This window comes from Giraffa tippelskirchi, chromosome 11, assembly GCF_054371585.1.
Source record: "Giraffa tippelskirchi isolate mGirTip1 chromosome 11, T2T-mGirTip1v1.2.pri, whole genome shotgun sequence".
NCBI lineage: Eukaryota > Metazoa > Chordata > Mammalia > Artiodactyla > Giraffidae > Giraffa > Giraffa tippelskirchi.
In genome coordinates, this window is record NC_137285.1 from 60164514 (window position 1) to 60190724 (window position 26211).

A 26211-nucleotide genomic window follows, 5' to 3' on the forward strand; every position below is an offset into this window, starting at 1 on the left:
GCGAGTTAACAACTAAAATATTCCCGGTAGCTAGCTGGTAAAGAATCTGCCTGCAATGCAGGAGACCCCGGTTTGCTTCCTGGGTTGGGAAGTTCCTCTGGAGAAGGGAGAGGCTACCCACTCCAGTATTCTTGGGCTTCCCTAGTGTCTCAGATGGTAAAGAATCTGCCTGCAATGCGGGAGACCTAGGTCCAATCCCTGGGTTGAGAAGATCTCCTGGAGGAGAGCATGGCTATCCAATCTAGTGTTCTTACCTGGAGAATCCCCATGGACAGAGGAGCCTGGCGGGCTACAGTCCATGGAGCCGCAAAGTGAGACATGACTGAGTGACTAAGCACAGCACACCCAGTGCACAGCACAAGAATAAAATGAAGTCTCTGAATGCCACTGTCTGGCTGCTCCTAAGATTGTCCTATTTTTTACTGATTTTATATTTGAATCCCTTTCACTCTCACTGAAAATCTTGATCTTATGGACATGAACACTATTACTCATTTACTTAATTTACAGTTTTTAGAGAATGAATCTTCCCTTTCCTGATCTTATTTTTTAAGTTATATAAAACGTTTAATAGTTTCAGAGTCAAAACTGTTAAAGAAAATAGATTCCACTCATGCGTAAGACGTTTCTTACTTTGGCCAGTGTAACTTTGGGAAAGATACCTGAAAGTTGGGTCAAAGGATAAATGAGTAATTCTGTTAGATACCGGCCAACTATCCTTCGTTAGGAGTGTGTCATCACCATTGCCATCAGCAAGGGAGAAGAATGCCTCTTTTCCCACAACCTTGTCAACAGAGCATCTGGGTGAATTTTAGGAATTTGCCAAACTGAAAGATGAAGATGGTATTTCAGTACAATTTATATTTGTTATTTTGAGTGAGGTTGAGTATTTTTTTCATATATTTAAGGGGCACTGACATTTATTTTCTGTGAATTGCTGCTCACTTTCCTATTAGATTGTTGGGTTTATTTCTGTATAATTTTTAGGACTTCTCTTTAAATGAGGTTCACTACCATTTGTGTAAGTTTTCAATCTCAAATATTTTTATTCAGTTTGTCAGCTGTCTTTTGACTTTGCTTCTGATGCATTTTGCTATGTAAAGTTATCAGTGTTTATGTACTCAATGTGACCAGTTCTTTCATTACTTTGTATTTTCAGTCAAAGTTGGGAAGGTTTTTCTCACCCTCAGGTTATACAGAAACTTTTTTCTAGCATTTGTTTCACCTTTTCACATTTAGATATCTAGTCCTTGGTTTCTGATACGACAAATCTAAAGTTATTTTTTTCATATGGTTTGCCAATACCATTCATTTATCATAAAGTCTATCTTTTCACCACTGTTTTGAGGTTAGGATGAGGGTTTAGACCCTCTCTGCATTTAATCAATAGTAAACCACTAGGATAGTACAAAATAAGTACTCAAGAAGCATTTGATGAATGAATAAATAATTGTGCCTTATTTATTAACTGTACCTCAGGGGATTCTGATGCAGATTATGTTTTCCATATGCCACACTTTAAAATATACCTCTATAAAGGATACAGTTTACACCTGAAGCCAGCATTTCATATTCCATACGGCACCGAAAGTCCACTGGGTAAGGAGAATAATGATCTACGAGTCACACATGTACAAAACCAGATTGAGAATGCATTGTAGAAAGACCACAGGGTAGTATGTAGGATGTTTTTATGAAAAGTTTCAAGGAAGATGAGAGTTTTGGAGAAGAGCTGTGTAGGGTTTTGTTTTGTTTTTTGAGGGTATGGTGATGAGGATGAGGTTATGAGCTTTTACAATATAGTTTGGTTTAATTTTAATAGTGGGAGTCATCGGGGCGCTGGTCAAGCTTTTTACCTTGCCTCATATGCATAAAACAACATAATAGATCAAAAGAAGATGGAAACTCTGAAAGACTAAAACGACAGATCGCACAGGTAAGAACTCTAAAATGCTAACAGGAAAGTTAAAAGACGTGGCAGAAAAATGTGGGTCATTTTAGCTAAAGAACAAAAAATTCTATGTATCTCAAGATTTTAGGACATCACAAAAAACACCCAGATGTTTAACAATGAGTACTGCAGAGAAACGCCATGGACAGAGGGGCCTGGTGGGCTACAGTCCACGGGGGTGCAAAGAGTTGGACACAACTGAGTAACACAGTCACAGTCATGATTCCAGAAAAAGCTATTCTCTGCTTAAGAGGCAGGGAAATGTGTAATCCATTTCATAAAAAGATTTCTTTTCAAAGAAAATGTTGCAAAACATTAGAATTTGAAAGTATAAACTTTGCTTCCTGGAACTTTTTATTTATGAGGATTATCTCATTCCTGCATGATGTTGAGTATCGGAAGCACTCTTCTGTTCATTGTGGAATATTTCTATTAAGGTAGAGTAGTAAATAGAATTAATAGGCATTTTTCTCCTTAACTTCTTTAGGAGGCATAAGATTGTATAAAGCAATAGTTGTAACACTGCAGGGTAGGTTTAAAAAATATATATATATATATATGTACTATATATGACAAAAGCACAAAGTATGTGGGAAGAAATGAAACTGAATTGGAACAATCACTATATTTTACTGAAATTAAGCTAGTATTAATCTGAAGTAGACTGTGATAGATTAAGATGCATTTTGTCCCTAGAGTAATGACTAGGAAAACATCTAAAAGAAATAGTTAAAAACAAATTAATGGAGAAACAAAATCAAAGACTAGAAATATCTAATATAAAAGAAAGTTTAAAAGCAGGAATAGAGAAACAAAAAGACCCAAAATTAAAGAACATAATTATCAAAATGGAGAAATGAATCTAATCATATGAACAATAGCATTAAATAGTAGAAATAATCAGACCGAAAAAATAACACAATCCAACTATATGTTATTTACAAAAGATACACTTTAGAATCAAAGACAAAATAGGCTAAAAGTAAAATAATGAGAATCTATGTGCCATGCAAACAGTAATCACAAGGCAGCTGCAGTGCCTATTCTAATATCAGGCAAATAAGACTAAAAAAAATCATAGAAACAGAGGGACAATCTGTAATGAAAAAAAGACCAAGCAAATAGTGCTGAAAAATGCCCTACTTTGAAAAAAAAAAAAAAAATCAAGTCTTATCTATATAACCTAGAAGTATTATCTTAAACGAGAAAAGTATCTTTGAAATGTAATTAAATTAAGGATTTTGAGGTGGCAGCATTGTCCTGAATTAGGAGGGAGGGTACTAAATATAATCACATGTATCCTCATAAGAGGGGCTTTCCTGATAGCTCAGTTGGTAAAGAATCAGCCTGCAATATAGGAGACCTCAGTTCAATTCCTGGGTCAGGAAGATCTACTGGAGAAGGGATAGGCTACCCACTCCAGTATTCTTGGGCTTCCCTTGTGGCTCAGCTGGTAAAGAATCTGCCTGCAATGTGGGTGACCTGGGTTCAATCCCTGGGTTGGGAAGATCCCCTGGAAAAGGGAAAAGCTAACCACTCCAGTATTGTGGCCTGGAGAATTCCATGGACTGTACAGTCGATGGGGTTGCAAAGAGGTGGACACGATTGAGTGACTTTCACTTCACACTCTCATAAGAAGCTGGAAAGACACTTCACTATAGCCAACAGAGGAGGAGGCGGCGTGAGGATAGAGGCAGAGCTCTTCTAAAGGGGATATAATATTGATTTTGTACTTCTGGTTTCTATTTTTTTTTTTATTAAGTTTTTTTTTTTTTATAAATTTATTTATTTTAGTTGGGGGCTAATTACTTTACAATATTGTAATAGTTTTTGCCATACATTGACATGAATCAGCCATGGGTTTACATGTGTTCCCCTTCCTGGACCCCCCACCCACCTCCCTCCCCATCCCATCCTTCTGGATCATCCCATTGCCCCGGCCCTGAGCCCTTGTCACATGCATCGAACATGGAATGGTGTTCTGTTTCACATATGATAATATACATGTTTCAATGCTATTCTCCCAGAACGTCCCACCCTCACCTTCTCCCTCAGAGTCCATAAAATTGTTCCATGCATCTGTGTCTCTTATTCTGTCTCGCATATAGGGTTATCGTTACCATCTTTCAAATTCCATATATATGCATTAGTATACTGTATTGTTGTTTTTCTTTCTGGCTTACTTCACTCTGTATAATGGGCTCCAGTTTCATCCATCTCAGTAGAACCGATTCAAATGTATTTTTTTTAATGGCTCAGTAATATTCCATTGTGTATATGTACCACAGCTTCCTTATCCATTCGTCTGCTGATGGACATCTAGGTTGCTTCCATGTCCTGGCTATTGTAAACAGTGCTGCGATGAACATTGGGGTACACGCGTCTCTTTCAATTCTGGTTTCCTCGGTGTATATGCCCAGCAGTGGGATTGCTGGGTCATATGGCAGTTCTATTCCCAGTTTTTTAAGGAATCTCCACACTGTTCTCCATAGTGGCTGTACTAGTTTGCATTCCCACCAACAGTGTAAGAGGGTTCCCTTTTCTCCACACCCTCTCCAGCATTTATTGCTTGTAGACTTTTGGATAGCAGCCATTCTGACTGGTGTGAAATGATACCTCATTGTGGTTTTGATTTGCATTTCTCTAATAATGAGTGATGTTGAGCATCTTTTCATGTGTTTGTTAGCCATCTGTATGTCTTCTTTGGAGAAACGTCTGTTTAGTTCTTTGGCCCATTTTTTGATTGGGTCGTTTATTTTTCTGGAATTCAGCTGCAGAAGTTGCTTGTATATTTTTGATATTAATTGTTTGTCTGTTGCTTCATTTGCTATTATTTTCTCCCATTCTGAAGGCTGTCTTTTCACCTTGTTTATAGTTTCCTTTGTTGTGCAAAAGCTTTTAATTTTAATTAGGTCCCATTTGTTTATTTTTGCTTTTATTTCCAATATTCTGGGAGGTGGGTCATGGAGGATCCTGCTGTGATTTATGTCGGAGAGTGTTTTGCCTATGTTTTCCTCTAGGAGTTTTATTGTTTCTGGTCTTACATTTAGATCTTTAATCCATTTTGAGTTTATTTTTGTGTACGGTGTTAGGAAGTGTTCTAGTTTCATTCTTTTACAAGTGGTTGACCAGTTTTCCCAGCACCACTTGTTAAAGAGATTGTCTTTTCTCCATTGTATATTCTTGCCTCCTTTGTCAAAGATAAGGTGTCCATAGGTGCGTGGGTTTATCTCTGGGCTTTCTATTTTGTTCCATTGATCTATATTTCTATCTTTGTGCCAGTACCATACTGTCTTGATGACTGTGGCTTTGTAGTAGAGCCTGAAGTCAGGCAGGTTGATTCCTCCAGTTCCATTCTTCTTCCTCAAGATTGCTTTGGCTATTCGAGGTTTCTTATATTTCCATACAAATTGTGAGATGATTTGTTCTAGTTCTGTGAAAAATACCATTGGTAGCTTGATAGGGATTGCATTGAATCTATAGATTGCTTTGGGTAGTATACTCATTTTCACTATATTAATTCTTCCAATCCATGAACACGGTATATTTCTCCATCTGTTTGTGTCCTCTTTGATTTCTTTCATCAGTGTTTTATACTTTTCTATATATAAGTCTTTTGTTTCTTTAGGTAGATATATTCCTAAGTATTTTATTCTTTTTGATGCAATGGTGAATGGTATTGTTTCCTTAATTTCTCTTTCTGTTTTCTCAATATTGGAGTATAGGAATGCAAGGGATTTCTGTGTGTTAATTTTATATCCTGCAACTTTACTATATTCATTGATCAACTCTAGTAATTTTCTAGTAGAGTCTTTAGGGTTTTCTATGTAGAGGATCATGTCATCTGCAAACAGTGAGAGTTTTACTTCTTTTCCTATCTGTATTCCTTTTATTTCTTTTTCAGCTCTGATTGCTGTGGCCAAAACTTCCAAAACTATGTTGAATAGCAGTGATGAAAGTGGGCATCCTTGCCTTGTACCTGACTTTAGGGGAAATGCTTTCAATTTTTCACCATTGAGGATAATGTTTGCTGTGGGTTTGTCATATATAGCTTTTATTATGTTGAGATATGTTCCTTCTATTCCTGCTTTCTGGAGGGTTTTAATCATAAATGGATGCTGAATTTTGTCAAAGGCTTTTTCTGCATCTATTGAGATAACCATATGTTTTTTTTCTTTCAATTAGTTAATGTGGTGTATTACATTGATTGATTTACGGATGTTAAAAAAACCTTGCATTCCTGGGATAAAGCCCACTTGGTCATGATGTATGATCTTTTTAATATGATGTTGGATTCTGTTTGCTAGAATTTTATTAAGGATTTTTGCATCTATGTTCATCAGTGATATTGGCCTGTAGTTTTCCTTTTTTGTGACATCTTTGTCTGGTTTTGGAATTAGGGTGATGGTGGCCTCATAGAATGAGTTTGGAAGTTTACCATCTTCTGCAATTTTCTGGAAGAGTTTGAGTAGGATAGGTGTTAGCTCTTCTCTAAATTTTTGGTAGAATTCCGCTGTGAAGCCGTCTGGTCCTGGGCTTTTGTTTGCTGGAAGATTTCTGATTACAGTTTCGATTTCCGTGCTTGTGATGGGTCTGTTAAGATCTTCTATTTCTTCATGGTTCAGTTTTGGAAAGTTATACTTTTCTAAGAATTTGTCCATTTCTTCCAAGTTGTCCCTTTTATTGGCATATAGCTGTTGGTAGTAGTCTCTTATGATCCTTTGTATTTCTGTGGAGTCTGTTGTGATCTCTCCATTTTCATTTCTAATTTTGTTGATCTGATTCTTCTCCCTTTGTTTCTTGATGAGTCTGGCTAATGGCTTATCAATTTTGTTTATCTTCTCGAAAAACCAGCTTTTAGTTTTGTTGATTTTGTACTTCTGGTTTCTAAAACTATGAGAGAATAAACTTTATTCTCTTAAGCCACTAAGTGGATGGCAGTTCAGTATAGCAGGCATAGGATACCAATATATGTATGTAAAAACAGGATCCAAAAAAATACATGAAGAAAAAACTGTACTGGAAATAACATTTGGGAATTTCAACACTGAACTAGCAAAGATTTATAGAAATGGGCAAAATCATCAAAGGTATAAAGACAAACATAAAAAATTTGATAAACTGACATCTATAGAATACTCCTCAATGGCAGAATACCCATTCTTCTTGAAAGCAAATGGAGAATTCTCTAATATAGACAATATACTAGATCACAAAGCAAGTCTCAATACACTTAAAACAACAGAAATCATACAAGTATATTCTCTGATCACAGTAAGATTAAATTAGAAATTAAAAACAGAAGGAAATTTGGAAAATCCACAAATATTTAGAAACTAAGCAGTATACTTCTGAAAAACCCACGAGTCAGAAAGGAAATCACAGGGAAATTATGAAATATTGTGAGATGAATGAAAATAAGCAAACAAAATACCAAAACTTATGGGATGTGGCAAAGATAGTACATAAAGAGAAATTTGTAACTGTAAAAGCCAATATTAGAAAATAAGGTGGCGCTCATGTGCTTAGTCATTCATTTGTGTTTGACTTTGCAAACCTTTGGACTGTAGCCTGCCAGGCTCCTCTGTCCATGGGATTTCCCAGGCCAGAATACTGGAGTGGGTTGTCATTACTTTCTCCAGGGGATACTCCTGACCAAGAGATCAAACCCATGAGGGATCCATCCCACCCTCACCTTTCTGTACAGCAGAAATCAACACAATACTGTAAATTAACTTTATTTCAAAAAAATTTTAAAAATAAAAATGACACACTATTTTCTCAAATTAAGAATCTAGTAAAAGAGTAAACCAAATCCAAAGCAAGCAAAAGGAAAAAAAAATATTATTAGAGTGAAAACCCAATGAAAGGAAAAAAAATACACAGTAGAGAAAAAATAATGAAATGACAGGTAAGTTATAAGATCAATAAAACCAACAGTGTTAGCAAGACTGATTAAGAAAAAAAATACAACCTCCAAAAAAATTAGGAATAAATAAGGTAATACTACTACCAAACTTAGAGAAATAAAAATTATAAGGTATATGATGAACAACTTTATACCACTAAAATAGACAATTTAGGCTAAATCGCCAAATGCCTAGAAAGACAAAACTACTGAAATTGATTCAAGAAAAAAGTCAAGACTCTGAATAAACCTATAACAAGTAAAAAATGACTTGGTAATTTAAAATCTGCATACCACACACATACAAGTTAATGTCCTGATGATGTCAGTAGTTGACTCCAATCAAACATGTAAAGAAGAAATAATAGCAATCTCTTACAAAGTCTTCCAGAAAATAGAAAAGGGAACACTTTGTGCTATCTCATTCTATGAGACTAATATAAATCCTGATATTAAAATCATAAAAACATATTACAAGAAAATTACATCTCAATATTCCTCATTAATATAGACAAACAAGTCTTCCCAAATTGCAATTTCTCAACAAATGTTAACAACAAAAATTTCAGTATACATCAAAAGAATTTATATCATCCAAAGGTAATATACTCAAGGAATGCAAGGTTGGTTTAACATCCAAAAATCAACTAATGCAATGTATCATATTTTATTTTTTGTTTCTTGTTTGAAAAACTTTCAAATGTTCCAGGTTCACAAAGAATTTCTCTTGTGTTAATTTCTAAAAGTTTATAATTTTGACTTTTTGTTTTTTTATTAAATTATTAATTATTATTTCATTTTTAAAGCACCAATGTATTTTATTTTTAAACTGAATATATTTATTTTAATTGGAGGATAATTACAATATTGTGATAGTTTTTGCCATACCTCAACATGAGTCAGCAATAGGTATATATGTTTGAGAACTGACTCAAATGCATTCCTTTCTATAGCTGAGTAATCTTCCATTGTGTATATGCACCACAATTTCCTATCCATTCATCTACTGATGGACATCTAGGTTGCTTCCGTGTCCTAGCTATCATAAATAGTGCTGCAATGAACACTGGGGTACATGTGTCTCTTTCAAATCCTTGGGGTGCAAAGCTTTAATATATTTTAATTTTCATTTTTGATATCAGGTTCTAACTTTATTTTTTTCCATATTAATATCAGTTATGGGTTTAACTGTTAAACTGTTTAACTGTTATGGGTTTAACTGTATCCCCCAAATTTATTTTTGAAATTCTAACTTTCCAGTAACTCAGAATGTGACCTTATTTGGAAATAGAGCCATTACACATGTAATTATTTATGTTAAGATGAGGTCATACTGGAGTAGAGTGTATCCCTAATCCAATACATAACTGGAAAGTGAAGTTGCTCAGTCGTGACCGACTCTTTGCGACCCCATGGACTGTAGCCTATCAGGCTTCTCTGTCCATGGGGTTTTCCAGGCGGGTACTGGAGTGGGTTGCCATTTCCTTCTCCAGGGGATCTTCCTGACCCAGGGATCGAACTCGGGTCTCCCGCATTGCAGGCAGACGCTTTTACCCTCTGAGCCACCAGGGAAGCCCAATATATAACTGGAGCCCTTATTAAAAGGGAAAATTTAGATACACAGATAGACACACATAAAGGGAGGATGACGGTTATAGAGATATAAGAAGAACACAGCTAAATACAAGCCAGCAAGTGATCTAGATCTGATCCTTCCTCCACAACCCTCAGAAGGAAGCAACCTTGCTGAACTATGATTTCAGACTTCTAGCCTCCAGAACTGTGAGACAATACATTCCTGTTCTTTAAGCCACCCAGTATTTGTGTCACTTTGTTACAGCAGCCCTTGGAAATCAACACAAAATTACTATTTATCTCAGCATCTAAGTTGACAAGTCCTTCCTTTCCCCACAGATCTGTAATACCAACTCTATGACAGATGAAGTTTCTTTATATGCCCTTGTCTGTTTCTGGGTTCTCTGTTCACTTTTATTAGTCTCCTTTTCCCAATTTTCCATAATTACTACAGCTTTATAATAACTACTAGTATATAGCAAAATAAGTCCCTCTGAAATCTCTTCTTGCTTTTGGAAAGGATTTTGGCTATAATCGGTCCTTTGGCCTTTGCAATCAGGTTTTCACATTCCAATACAACAAAACAATTCTATTGGAACTTGGACTGGATTCTATAGTGAATTTATAAATACATTAGGAGAAAATTGATCCATCAACATAATACATCCCCCCCCCACTTATTTAGGTGTCCTTTTTGAACTAGATTTAGCAGTAAATTACATAACAGGATTAAAGGCAAACCAAGTAATAATAGCTTTAGATTGTAAAACTATTAATAAAAATCTATCCCCAGCCTCCCAGGATTTAGATCCAATGAGGGAGGTGGAGGAAACGATATGCCCATAGTTGAGAATAATTATTACAAATTATATTGCTCTGATGACTTACATTCTTTGCCACATCATTATCAATGTAGAAAATAAAAAGCAATTGGAAAAGGACAGTATGAAAAAAAATGTTAGCTTCTGGCATCTGTATTCTAAAAAGCTTAAAAAAAATGTTCCCTAGTCAGTGCTCTTGAAAGTTAGAAAAGACTGACCAAGTTCATTCACATACATAAGATCTATGAAGGTTTAAATAGGTTTAAATTTTAGCAATAGATAGGAAAAGACAAGGTAGGTGATGAAATAAAATAGGAAATTTTAATTTTTCTCTTAGAAAACAATATAAAAATCACTTTTAATCTGTCCATGTATCATCCGGAAAGAAGATAAGATACTCACTTTATTTTTCTTTACCTTCTCAAACAAGTGACGACTCATGTCACTTTTATGACACAGCAGGAAAGACAGAAGCTATAGAAGACACACAAAAGCAAATGGGATTCTAACTGGTAACCAGAGGACAATTCATCAATAGAAGATGTCCTTTGTTAAATTCATGCCACCTCTCAGCCTTGAAAAGCTTTCTATTTCAACAACCTATGTTATCAAACAGGAAGTAATCTCCAAAGAGTAGACATACTGTCTATCTGGCTCACTGAGTCTAACTAACAGTGCTGGTACACAAACAGGCAACTCAGGAAGTACTGGTTAAACGAACAAATTACTATTATAAGTTGAATAAACAATACATTCTGCAGCTAAAACAAAATGCTCCACTTTACCAACTTCTATAAACTTTTAAAGTAACATTACTGCTGAGAAAATGGTTTTCTTATTATGTCTTATGTCTCTTATTCAACTTAAAACTCAAGGGTTCTAAGAGGCAGTGTAATATAGGTCCATAACATTGACATTTTATCATGAGATAAATGATGAGCAGTCAGAACTCATATGTTTTTATATTATTTTAAAGTATGAAGGCCTGTTTCTCATTTATATTTCTGAAGCAGCATTTGGAATTTTTTTTTTTTTCCTGATCTAGGTAATATTAAATAACACAGACCACTCTCTGGGATGTAGTTAAGACTGCTTTGGCTTTTCCCTGATTCCAACTCTTCAGAACAAAGAAAATTTAATTTATATACCTGAAAAAATAATCAGACCTCTGAGGGTTTTCCTTCTAAAATACACAGGATTCTGTATATACATTCAACACTTTAGCCAATTCAGTAATTCTTATTTAGATCTTCACTACCAACAGCAAGCTCTAAGAAGTAACATGGTTAGGTAAGGTAGCAGTTCCAGTCCTCCAAAAAAAATACAAAATGTAGGGTTACTGTCCAACATCAGAATCGTGCTCCTAAAAATATTCTATTCCTTTGAGATAATATCTGGGCAACCAAATACTTTAAAAAGACGTGCTGGGTATCCTAAAATGAGTATGTCAGTTAATTAAATCTGGGATCCCCTGCTACCAGTGGAGTACTGTACAATCTGTTATTATTCACTGTCCTATAGATCATCTGTTCTTGGTGCTGGTTTGTTCCAGGAAGAGAGACAGCTGCAACACTATATTCCTGTTCAACCTGAGGACCATCTGACTTTAATTGTAACACACAGCTTGATGTGGCTCTGACTATGAGAAGCCAAAGTATCGTCTGTAATAATCTGGAAAAGCAGAAACCTGCCAACAGAGGGCTGAAAACAGGGACTTGCTCTGTCTGACTGCCTGACGGGCTGCAGGAAATATGATTAATGAGTAAGGTATAATGATATCAGGAACCCGATTAGCACCACAAAAAGGTCACAGATCAAAGTAGTATGCATTTCATGAGCTACAATCATTGCATAAAATCTGTGGACTTGAAGAGGTAAACCCAAAAGAGGAGGGGGATAAAACCCTTACGTGATAACATGCTAACAGATAGTAAAATACCATACTAACAACAGAGAGTCAACAGAAAATTTTAAGAGAAGTCAAAACTGTAGGAACAAAGCTGTAGGAAAGCATTGTTCATCATAGGTGCAAAATAAATATTTTTGAAAGAATGAATGAGTTATTACATTCTTTCATAAAGACACATATAAGTACTATCAGGTATTTTCCTAATTAGGAGTTAAAATTATCAGAGATGTAAATATTGTACTATAAAATGTTTGTATTTAATTTGCAGTGAATTTTTATCAGTTCTGTTACAAATATAAGCTTATTCAGAGCCTAAACTATGAAGACATCTGTAAAGTTCACAGGAAGAGGAATCACTGGGACAAATGTTTAATAATTCAATAATAAGTTATAATAGGCTTCCTTGGTGGCTCCGACGGTAAAGAATCCACCTGCCATGCAGGCAACCAAGGTTCAATCCCTAGGTTGGGAAGATCACCTGGAGAAGGGAATGGGGCAACACACTCCAGTATTCTTGCCTGGAGAATCCCATGGACAGAGGAGTCTGGCAGGCTACAGCCCATGGGGTCGCAAAGAGACATGACTGAATGACTAACACTTACTTATTTAGGTTATAATAAATGTGCAACTAGTATTATTAAATACTACTTTGTATAAAGTTTCATAATCACATCAAAGTTTAAAGCATGAGCAGGCAAAACTGAAACCTTAATGAAGAACAATTTGGTAAGCTGCCACCTTCTTTTCCCCTGTGCCCTTGGGAGACTTGTTCCAAACAGACCTGGTTTTTCTGAGGAGAGTGCAGTCTGAGAAGGGTGAGGGTACTGTCAGGAGAGTGGCTTACCTTACTTTATATAATCATATTTCCTTAATGGTCAAAATATCACTGAAGAGCTTTAAATATAACTTATTCAAAAGCTTCTGCCTCTTAAACCTTTTTTAAAGCAAATACTTTAACAAATTTCTTTGTATGTTTAGCCATACTAAACATGGTAATAATGAATTGATGAACTAATAGAGAACTGGTTCCCTTGAGACTTAAAAGTTTAGACTGAGAAAAAAATGTTTCAATAATGACCACAACATGATTTCAATTTTTCTAAGAGATATACTTCTCAAGAATGGGAATGACTATTTATATCTTTAAAATATTATATAAATATTATTTTATATCTACTTAATAGTTAACAAAAACATTCATTCAAAATGGTGATTCAGAAGGAACCATTAAAAAGCAAAAGAAAAGCCACAAATTTTGAGAAAAAGATCTGCAAAACATATGTTGGAAAAAGTACTTTTATGGTGAATATATAAAGACGTCTTACAACAAAATAATAAAAAAACAAACAACACAATTAAAAAACAGGCAAAAGATTTGAATAGATAGTTCACCAAACAATATATGAGTAGAAAATAAGCCTGTGAAAAGATGGCCAACACCATTAGTCATTACCGAAACAGAAATTAAAATTCCAAGGAATCACTGAAGAGCTAAAGTAAAGAACATTGACAATACCAAATCTTTGCAAGGATACGGCAAACTGAAGCTTCACATACTGTTGATGGGAATGCAAAACAGTAAATATGTTCTTATCACGCGTGCATGTGGTCAGTCAGTCATGTCTGACTCTGCGCGACCCCATGGACTGTCTGCCAGGCTCCTCATCCATGGGATTTTCCAGGCAAGTGTACTGGAACAGGTTGTCATTTCCTACTCCAGGGGATCTTCCTGACCCATGGATCAAACCCACGTCTCCTGCATTGGCAAGCAGATTCTTTACCACTGGACCACCTGGGAAGCCCTATTCTTATCATATGACTCAGGAATTAAACTCATAGGAATCTATCCAAGACAAATGAAACCAGATATAGACTCTAAGACATGTGCAAATATTCTTGATAGCCTAAAACTAGAAAAAAGCCAAATGTCTACAAGCTGGTAAATAAAATATGTTATTATCTATACAAAGGGATACTATGCAGCAACACAAAGAAATATGCACAACATGATGAGTCTCAAGAACATCGTGCTGAGTAAGAGAGTCAGGTACAAAAGGACTACACTCTTCAGGTTTCTATCAATGTAAGATTTCTAGAAAAAGAAGAGCTATACAGACAGAATTGGTGATTGCCTAGAACTAGGATTGGGAGCAAACATATACGAGGAAACATTTTGGAGTGATGTGAGCTGACTGTGTTGACACTTACACAATTGTATACATTTACTAAAACTCATTGAATTGAGAACTTTTTAAAAGGTGGTGTTTATGGTATGTCAATTATACCTAATAAATGTGTTTTGGAAATGTAGAAAATAATTGTAAGCAAAAACAAACTGGCCCCCTACCCTGAAAACTACAGAATCATTGAACCTTCTATTGACATCTATGCACTGCTGAAAGGGGTTAAAAAAAAAAAAAAATCACACAATGATAGACAATTGCCACATTAAAAAGTTAAACATCCTCCCACATCTTTTAGAACTAAGCTTTGCCTTCGGCTTCCATTTTAATTATAGTAACTTGAAAATCTTGAAAAATCTGTGAGGCAAACGAAAATGCAACAGGTACCTTAAGACTGTGACAGAATAAAGTTAAGTGCTATTTACTGAATGTTTCCCATAAGCCAGAGAAAATTCTAGGTATTTTACATACATAATTATAGCTTTATACAAATTATTTTCAAATTTCAGTGAGGAAACCGAGGTTCAGAAGGTTAACTTGCCTAAAGTCCCATAAACAGCAATGTGATCCAGGATTAGGAAGACTAGTCTAATGTCAAAGCCTATGTTCTTTTGACTCCTTCTGCATTGCTTCCAGTATATATAAAACGGGAAATTTCAATAATAGCAAGATTACAATTAGGATCTAGAATACAGGATTAAAATACAATTTTGTTAGATAAAGTAAGAAAAGGCATCAAGAAAACGAAAATGAAATAATTTTTGTTTTTAGTTCAGTTCAGTTGCTCAGTTGTGTCTGACTCTTGCGACCCCATAGACTGTAGCACGCCAGGCCTCCCTGTCCATCACCAACTCCCAGAGTTTACACAAACTCATGTCCATTGAGTCAGTGATGCCATCCAACCATCTCATCCTCTGTCGTCCCCTTCTCCTCCTGCCTTTAATCTTTCCCAGTATCAGGGTCTTGTCAAATGAGTCAGCTCTTGGCATCAGGTGGCCAAAGTACTGGAGTTTAGGCTTCGACATCAGTCTTTCCAATGAACACAAGGACTGATTTCCTTTAGGATGGACTGGTTGGATCTCCTTGCAGTCCAAGGGATTCTCAAGGGTCTTCTCCAACACCACAGTTCAAAAGCATCAATTCTTTGGCGTGCAGCTTGTTTTATAGTCCAACTCTCTCATCTGTACATGACTACTGGCAAAACCATAGCCTTGACTAAATGGACCTTTGTTGGCAAAGTAATGTCTCTGCTTTTTAATATGCTGTCTAGGTCGGTCATAACTTTCCTTCCAAGGAGTAAGCGTCTTTTTAATTTCATGGCTGCAGTCACCATCTGCAGTGATTTTGGAGCCCCCCAAAATAAGTCAGCCACTGTTTCCACTGTTTCCCCATCTATTTGCCAAGAAGTGATAGGACCAAATGCCAGGATCTTAGTTTTCTGAATGTTGAGCTTTAACCCAACTTTTTCACTCTCCTCTGTCACTTTCATCAAGAGGCTCTTTAGTTCTTCTTCAATTTCTGCCATAAGGGTGGTGTCATCTGCTTATCTGAGGTTATTGATATTTCTCCCAGCAATCTTGATTCCAGCTTGTGATTCTTCCAGCCCAGCGTTTCTCATGATGTATTCTGCATATAAGTTAAATAAGCAGGGTGACAATATACAGCCTTGATGTACTCCTTTTCCTATTTGGAACCAGTCTGTTGTTCCATGTCTGGTTCTAACTGTTGCTTCCTGACCTGCATACAGGTTTCTCAAGAGGTAGGTCAGGTGGTCTGGTATTCCCATCTCTTTCAGAATTTTCCACAGTTTGTTGTGATCCACACAGTCAAAGGCTTTGGCATAGTCAATAAAGCAGAAATAGATGTTTTTCTGGAACTCTCTTGCTTTTTCGATGATCCAGCGGATGTTGGCAATTTGATCTCTGGTTCCTTTGTTTTTTCTAAAACCAGGTTGAACATCTGGAAGTTCACGGTTCACGTATTGTTGAAGCCTGGCTTGGAGAATTTTGAGCATTACTTTACTAGCGTGTGAGATGAGTGCAATTGTGCGGTAGTTTGAGCATTCTTTGGCATTGCCTTTCTTTGAGATTGGAATGAAAACTGACCTTTTCCAGTCCTGTGGCCACTGCTGAGTTTTCCAGATTTGCTACCATATTGAATGCAGCACTTTCACAGTATCATCTTTTAGGATTTGAAACAGATCAACTGGAATTCCATCACCTCCACTAGCTTTGTTTGTAGTGATGCTTCCTAAGGCCCACTTGACTTCACATTCCAGGATGTCTGGCTCTAAGTGAGTGATCAGACCATTGTGATTATCTGGGTCGTGAAGGTCTTTTTTTACAGTTCTTCTGTGTATTCTTTCCACCTCTTCTTAATATCTTCTGTTTCTGTTAGGTCCATACCATTTCTGTCCTTAATTGTGTCCATCTTTGCATGAAATATTCCCTTGGTATCTCTAATTTGTTGAAGGGATCTCCAGTCTTTCCCATTCTATTGTTTTCCTCTATTTCTTTTCACTGATCACTTTGGAAGGCTTTCTTATGTCACCTTGCTATTCTTTGGAACTCTGCATCAAATGGGTATATCTTTCCTTTTCTCCATTGCTTTTCACCTCTCTTCTTTTCACAGCTATTTTTAAGGCCTCCTCAGACAGCCATTTTGCTTTTTTTGCATTTCTTTGTCTTGGGGATGGTCTTGATCCCTGTCTCTTATACAATGTCACAAACCTCCATCCATAGTTCATCAGGCTCTCTATCAGATCTAGTCCCATAAATCTATTTCTCACTTCCACTGTATAATCATAAGGGATTTGATTTAGGTCATACTTGAATGGTCTAGTGGTTTTCCCCACTTTCTTCAATTTCAGTCTGAATTTGGCAATAAGGAGTTCATGATCTGAGCCATACTCAGCTCCCGGTCTTGTTTTTGCTGACTGTATAGAGTGTCTCCATCTTTGGCTGCAAAGAATATAATCAATCTGATTTCGGTGCTGGCCATCTGGTGATGTTCATGTGTAGAGCCTTCTCTCGTGTCGTTGGAAGAGGGTGTTTGCTATGACCAGTGCATTCTCTTGGCAAAACTCTATTAGCCTTTGCCCTGCTTCATTCTGTACTCCAAGGCCAAATTTGCCTGTTAGTCCAGGTGTTTCTTGACCTCCTACTTTTGCATTCCAGTCCCCTATAATGAAAAGGACATCTTTTGGGGGTGTTAATTCTAAATCTCTTATAGGTCTTCATAGAATCGTTCACCTTCAGCTTCTTCAGCATTATTGGTCAGGGCGTAGACTTGGATTACTGTGATATTGAATGGTTTTCCTTGGAAACGAACAGAGATCATTCTGTCCTTTTTGAGACTGCATCCAAGTACCGCATTTCAGACTCTTTCGTTGACTATGATGGCTACTCCATTTCTTCTAAGGGATTCTTGCCCACTGTAGCAGATGTAATGGTCATCTGAGTTAAATTCACCCATTCTAGCCCATGTTAGTTTGATGATTCCTAAAATTTTGACGTTCACTCTTGCCATCTCCTGTTTGACCACTTCCAATTTGCCTTGATTCATGGACCTAACATTCCCGGTTCCTATGCAGGATTGCTCTTTACAGCATTGGACCTTGCTTCAATCACCAGTCACATCCACAACTGGGTGTTGTTTTTGCTTTGGCTCCATCCCTTCATTCTTTCTAGAGTTATTTCTCCACTGATCTCCAGTAGCATATTGGGCACCTACCAACCTGGGGAGTTCATCCTTCAGTGTCCTACCTGTTTGCCTTTTCATCCTGCTCATGGAGTTCTCAAGGCAAGAATATTGATGTGGTTTGCCATTTTCTTCTCCAGTGTACCACATTTTGTTAGAACTCTCCACCATGACCCATCTGTCTTGGGTGGCCCTACACAGCATGGCTCATAGTTTCATTGAGTTAGACAAGGCTGTGGTCCATGTGATTAGATTGGTTAGTTTTCTGTGATTGTGGTTTTAGTCTGTCTGCCCTCTGATGTCCACTCTCAGCGCCTACCATCTTACTGATACCAAAAAAAAAAAACGTTTTTGTTTTGGCGTAAATTAAAAACACAATGAAATTCACATTCAATTTTTAGTATGAAGTATGATAAAGATACTACTTTAAAGAAACTGATAATAAGGCTTCCTGATTCCCAGCATATATGAAAGTTAAGGGCCTAAAGGAAAAGTCATATTAGTTTTTCATAGAATAATCAAGAACCCATAAAACAGGGGATATTACAGAGTCCCATAGAGGATTCTTGAGAGTTTTTTTGCAAGCACAGTGATTACTATGCTTTAAATTTTAAAGTTGTCCTATTCTAAATATTACATGAGGATTTCCATCAAAAGAAAGATACAGGTTATAATTTGAAAATTTTGTTTCTATTATCAAAATGCTCAGTGGCCTTCTAACCTGGAACACAGAATTATGTACTTCTAATGGTACAAGAAACTCGTGTTTGAAAAAGCACAGCATTCTCTACGAAATTCACTTGTAACTTTCACTTATAATCTTGAGTTATCACATTCATATAAAAGTAGCTTAAATTCTGCATAAAAGAAACCATTATACCTTTCATGTCAATAAGATTTTATAAAGTATATACAGAGATTTATGAACTATCATGTCACTTTCAGTTATCCCTATCAACTACAGTTTTGTTCAGAAGAGTAAGGGTTAATGATTATACCAACACATGAAATACACTTTGAGAAAATTTTCATGACAGAGTAGATGATTCTAACTTACCAATCTGTTTATGCGAACAAATTCTTCTGAGGTTTTGGCCCAAGGAGGAAGTTCAACATCAGACACTACTGTCCCATCATCCATCACTCCAAGGTTATAATTATTGAAGTTGACAAACATCTCAGAGAGATAATAAAATTCAGGGATCAGCTCCTATATAAAAATAAAAGACAAAATCATATTATAAACTGTAGTATACTGAAAGTATTTATAAAAAGCTACACATTTCCTATTATGCAGAAGAGCAAAATAAACATAGGAAAATTTTTTCTCTTTTCATATCCTAGCTCTATCACAAAGTTTTATCAAGGGTGACAGATCACATCCAATCAAATCTAAAAAATCACCTTACTGGGTGGTCATATGCTTTCCTTATGACAATTCTTATAACCTCAAAACCCTTAAAATGCCAACATTTGAGTAATATTTGAGGTTAGAAAACATATAAACAGAGATTAACATGCCACCATATTAACAACAGCTTAAACTAGATTTTTTGTTTAGGTATATGGAATTTTTGCCATAAAAAAACAAAATCTTTATAAACATTAAAATGCTTTGGTCCATCATGAACCAGGAAGATATTCAATAAAGTTAGCCATGATGTAATAATATATTTTGCTCACATTTCAAAACACTCAAGTTCAGTTTTAAGGTACTAAATCTGACAAAAGATCAAAATTTATAATTAGTCTAGAAAATGACCTGCATGAGAAATAGTAAATTAAATACGACTTAAATAAGGACATTTAAAACATACTTTAACAAGATACTTAATAAGCACAAAAATGCAACCAGTTAGGTTTTTGAGTACAATAAGCCCCATGTATAATTATTTCAGAGGTCCTACAGATCAGACTTGAAATCCAGTCTTGACATGGGTCAGTGACTCAGTGGTCTTTCAGCTACCCCCTCAGGGCCAGCTATGGCAGCCTGGCTTTCCAAATGGTTGAGTAAAATAGGGAGGTCATCAGATTTTGGACAAGGTCAGTATGAATTCACTAGAGCAAAGAAAAAAAATTCAGCAGGAATTAAGCTATTATCACCTCCATCATCCATGTGAAATGCTGCTTGACTTTGAATCGTACATCCTTTGTTTACAATCACAATAATTAACTAAGAAGGGTAGAAATGACCCTGTCCTCCACATGCCTGGCAACCACATGATCACTAACTTGAAAAACATTTAAACTTAACAAAAATTTTTTTAAAAGGAAGTATCCTATTAAAAGTTGAATCATAAGGAAAATGATACAGTGATCATACAAAAATTTTATGGTTTTCTTCTCCAAAATGATGCATATAAATAAGTCTAACAAAAGACATATATGTGCTATTTTATGCAAAAAAAGCTATATTCAATTCGTTTGAGCTAAATAACATTTACTGCATGAGATGAGTGAAGTACTAAAATAAACTCTTAATAAACATCACATTTAAACTTCACAACTTACCACATTTAATCTCCACAGCAATTTTACAAGGTAAGGTATCATCGCCATTTAAATAATCAACTAAGGCTCAAAGAACTTAAGCAATTCACCTAAGGTTATACAGCTGATTTATGATAAATTTGGAAATTAGAGAAACATTTAGGTCAACATTTAACTCTATGTAATTAAAGCCTCTGTACCTAATCATCAAATAAGCATAGGCTCTATTTACATAGCATACACAGTGCTAAACATGTTTTTAACATATATTCTAAGCATTTTTTTTAAAAAGTAAAAAAACTTTCCAGTTTTTCATGATAAGAAAATTAGTTCTCCTGAAAAAAAGTTACATACACACACACACACACACACACACACACACACACGCTTCGATGGTGGCTTAGAGGTAAAGAACTTGCCTGTGAAGGCAGGAGACGTGTGTTTGATCCCTGGGTCAGGAAGATCCCCTGGAGAAGGAAATGGCAACCCACTCCAGTGTTTTGCCTGGGAAATTGCAAGGCAGAGGAGTCTGGCAGGCTACAGTCCATGGGGTCACAAAAGAGTTGGATACGAGTTATTCCATGGCCATTTGTTTTACCCATATATGGATATGTTGCTTTATAACTATCAATTTGCTGAAGTATGCTATAATATTTGTGTACCTCTACCCTCACCCTAATACTCTCACAGAGGATGTCATCCTTCTTCTGCCTCTTATACACACTATGCTTCTCTGTAGTAATTCCCCTAGGAGTCAAAACAATAATAATGGCTGAATTTCAGATGCTAGGTTCTCCCAAGTTTTTATTTGGGAGATCAGTCACCTGCATCATAAATCAGAGATACATATTACACAATAAAAATAGACAAAAAATATACTCTTTCTTGAGACCATATCTAGAAAGCAGAAAGGGGACAAGTGACCTTTCACAGTAATTTTCTTAAAAATAAAATCTTTATTTCTTCTTATGTAGCACCAAAGTTCTTATGATTTTTTATGTTTTTTCCCATCTTCTAAATCTCTCATTTTATTTAGCTAAATAAACTGACAAAAATATATTTGCTCAAAACATAAATGCTCTTCATTGGTGCTTTTACAGGTTCTAAATTCAATGAACAGAAATATATTTTGTTCCTGGGCCACTTTATTTAAACATATAAGTTCATTATGAATTTATTTTCTTGCTTTAATATTGACAGCTTAGAAAGGTCATATACTCTCAATATGTATGTATGTCTGTGTGTATGTTGCTTGCTCAGTCCTGTCGGACTCTTTGCGATCCCATGGATTTGTAGCCCGCCAGGTTCCTCTGTCCATGGAATTCTCCAAGCAAGAATACTGGAGTGGGTTGCCATTTCCTTCTCCAGAGGATCTTTCCGACCCAGGGATTGAACCTGTCTTGCCTGTATTGCAAGTAGATTCTTTACCGTGTGAGCCACCAGGGAAGCCCTTACCCTAAATATAAATTCAGTTAATTTATCTCAAAATAAAATAGAGCAAAATTACATATAAAACAAACAAGAAATTTTTAATAAAAGATATGACTGGACCATGTTAAACTTTCAGGTGTATAATTTCTATAATGCTGGGAGGGAGGTAAAAACATATCAATTTCCATAATTACCATAGACTTTATTTGTGATTTCCTACTAAAGATAGATACCTTATAAATTTTGTACAAAGGATGCTATAAAGATACTCTAAATTAAAACTGTAAACTTTATCAATTAAAAATTAATGGAACTCTGTTCAGTGTTATGTGGCAGGCTGGATGGGAGGGGGCTTTGAGGGAGAATGGATCCATGTATATGTATGCCTAAGTCCTTTCGCTGTTCACTTGAAACTACCACAACAGTGTTTGTTAACTGGCTATACCCCAATACAAAACAAAACGGTTAAACAAAAAACAAAAATATAAAACAAATAAAAATTAGGCTTCATATTTCACTTGAAATTTATTGGGATGGGAATTCTGTGTTATGCTTCTTTACTTTTTACTTCTCAGTCTCCCACTCCATACATCCTTCCAGTTTCAAGATAGTTGTCAGGCATTTCCAGAATATTTGCAGAGTCCAGAGAAGAGGCCTCCTGAAAACATCCCCTTTTTCTGTCTTTTGTGAAAGTCTAAGCAAACAGGAGATTATGTAAAATGTCCAGGAGAAGTAGTGTCAAGGGTGAGTATTTTTAAAAGACAGAAACCAAAGAGAAGAGAGATTTCCCCCAGAATTAGGGAACCAAACTTCTCAAAATTGGTAGTCTGTTCTGTCAGCCAAAGGAGAAGGGAAGGGGATAAAGAGGTTAGTCTGGAACCTAGGGGATGGTACGTGGTCATCAGGATCGCAACTTGTTCGTATGGTGCCTCTATATGAATTAGAAAAAAAGCAATCTTTCAAGGCTAATTCAGTCACAGGAGAATTCAGTTTGGAGAGTGTAGTATGGGTAGATTTGGGCTTCTCTTCTTTCCTTCAGTCAAGCACCCTTACACAGAGAACTATCTTCCCCCCTGCACACAGGCTCCATGATGGTGCACTTAGGTAAGCCAGTCACTTGGTACCAGGGCTTTTGGCATCAGCAAATATTTTACTCAAGTTGGATAATCAGCAGAACTGCCAGCTTCCAAAAGACCATACATCCTAGACAATGAGGATATATTACTAGCGAAAAAGATGAACTGAAGATGTGAGAGCCAATTTTTTTAGGTACCACATAAGCCTGTATCTCATTCAAGCCTTGGGAAAGGAGGCCTTTGTCCTAACCATCTAATGACTGTGAATGAATTTCCTACTAGCAGAATATGAAGATCTAAATTTAAATGAGGACATCTATATATTTGAGTTAGTGGTTACAGATTTAAATATATACAGTTGATCCTTGGAAAACACATTTAACTTATATGCAGAGTACATCATGCGAAATGCTGGGGTGGATGAATCACAAGCTGGGAGAAATAACAACAACCTCAGATATGCAGATAATACCACTTTAATGACAGAAAGTAAAGAGGAACTAAAGAGAGATTCATGATGAAGGTCAAATAGGAGAGTGAAAAAGCTGGCTTAAAACTCAACATTCAAAAAAACGAAGATCATGGCATCCGGTCCTATCACTTCATGGCAAATAGATGAGGAATATGTGGAAACAGTGTCAGATTTCATTTTCTTGGGCTCCAAAATCAATGCAGATGATGACTGCAGTCACGAAATTAAAAGATGCCTGCTCCTTGGAAGAATAGCTATGACAAACCTAGACAGCATGTTAAAAAGCAGAGGCATTATTTTGCCGACAAAAGTCCACAGAGTAAAAGCTATAGTTTTTCCAGTAGTCATGTATGGATGTGAGAGTTGGACCATAAAGAAGGCTGAGCGCCAAAAAATTGGTGTTTTTGAACTGTGGTGTTAGAGAAGACTCTTGAGAGTCCTTTGGATAGCAAGAAGATCAAACCTAAAGGAAATCAACCCTGAATATTCATTGGAAGGTCTGATGCTGAAGTTCCTGTACTTTGTTTACCTGATATGAAGAGATGACTCACTGGAAAAGACCCTGATGCTGGGAAAGACTGAAAGCAAAAGAAGTAGGCAACAGAGGATGAGATGGTTGGATGGCATCACTGACTCAATATACATGAATTTGAGCAACTCAGGGAGACAGTGAAAGATAGGGAAGTCTGGCATGCTGCAGTTCATGGGGTTGCAAAGAGTGAGACACGACTTAGCAACTGAACAACAACCCTCCACCCAGTCAAAAATTGGCACTTCATATCTGCAGTTCCTCTGCGTCCTGCATAGGTGCTTCTGAATCCATGGATTCAACCAATCCTGGACAGGGAAGTACTATAGTATTTACTATTGAAAAAAATCCAGATATAAGTAGACCCATGCAGTTCAAACCTATGTTGTTCAAGAGTGAACTGTATTTAAATAATAAAAAGTACCAATATATCCACTCACAATTATTTCTAGGAAACAAAATGATATAACTCACTATGAACAGAGTAAAACTTTTTTAAAGTTCCTGTTACTTGATTCTTTGATAACTGATGTAAGCATTAGATAGATATGAAGTGTTATATAACACTCACAATCACAAAGAAATTCAGTTCATTTTTACTCTGCAAAGAAGTGTGTTAGGATGTGGGTTATGGAGACATAAATGTTACTTCCCCTCTACAGATCACAGATGTAAATTCCTAAACAGTGAAAGGATATATTAATCGGGAGTAAATTGGTTATAGGCACAAACAGCCTTCTAGAAATTCAAAAGAAAAAAAAGGATGCCTAAAAGTTGGGGTTGTCAGAGAAAGTTCTGGAGAGAAGAACATAATATACTGTACTTTCCTAATACAACTCTCATCAAACTATACTGCTCCCTCTAAATTGACAGCTCCGGGAGATTAAGGACCTTATATGTCTTGCTACCCCTCCAAAGCCTAGACAGAGTAAGTGGCACATTTAGACATTCAGTAAAAATCTGATTGAAGAATGGTAGTTACAATCAAAGATAAATAGCAGAGGGGAAAGACAAGAATAGTCCTGACCAGGGGAGTATCTTAAGAAGAAGCACAGAGATTGGAACATGCATATATCATTTGCTTCCAATGATCAATGAAGAACTGTTCAGTTGGTTTGGAGAGGGCTATATACATGGAACAGGAGATAATTTAAAAATATACACGTTTCCAGTAAATTAAAACTGAAGAGAATGATTATGAAGTATCTAACATAGTATAAAGGACATCAACAATTAAAGACAATTAAGTAACAAAGTAAGTATATATACTGAAAATATATTATAATCTCACTATAAGGAGATCTGCAAAAGTAAATCAGTTGATGAAAGTTGAATACCCTCGTAATAGGAAATAAACAGCTGAACTCAACTGAGGTACACCAACATGTAACCAAAGAAACAAGTAAGTATATATATGCCTAAATTTTATTATGGATGATAATGACATTCAAGTTACATGCAGAATTCCATCTAAATCCTAAAGCATCTTTCTAAGAACCATGCCTTGATATAACACTAAATATTACAGTTCAGAATTATCTCCTTTGACAGATGAAATTTAGTGACAGAGTCAAAGATTATGTCTCTCTAATGCTTCTAACGTACATTTACAAAGTGAAGTATGTTTTATATTCATCAGAACAGAACATTCAGCTCTGGATAAAAAACACATGTTCAGCAATTCTTTAAAACATCAGTGGAAAATGATAAGTAAACAACACTGACAGAAGACAGAGATATTCACAATTCACATTTTCTTTTGACTTGCTGACAATAATTTTAATCTCTATCATTTAATTAGGTGGATAGGTCTTAGAGGTAAGTAACATGGTCAAAATGTAGTGTATCATCTCTTAAAATAAAAGTTTGAAAGGTTCACCCAGAGGTTATACCACAGTTAAGGATAAGCCCATTGCTTTGATCACAAATCCCCAGGCTTTCATGGCATAATGACAAGGATTGGTTGTGACCACACATATGTTTGGTTTTCTTTACTAAGGTACAATCTGCATTGATATGAATGGCCTCTGCAGCAAGGCTGTACGATTCACCTTCTAATAGTCACCAATTCTATCCATTGAATTAAAACCATCACTTCAATAATACCCGGGAAACCATGACAAATACTAGTCTTTTAATCCAAAGAAATAAGGTAATCAAAACTGAA

General features: G+C 36.0%; 1 protein-coding gene across 12 annotated transcripts in view; it reads right to left on the reverse strand.

Annotated features, from left to right (window-relative positions):
* Positions 1–26211, reverse strand: part of LRBA (LPS responsive beige-like anchor protein) — an 803036-nt gene that overhangs the window by 139767 nt on the left and 637058 nt on the right. For all 12 annotated transcript variants that reach the window (XM_081543940.1, XM_081543938.1, XM_081543941.1 and 9 more), the window contains one exon: positions 19104–19256. In XM_081543940.1, coding sequence (XP_081400066.1) covers positions 19104–19256 — 153 coding nt within the window. The remainder of the gene's footprint in view (positions 1–19103; positions 19257–26211) is intronic.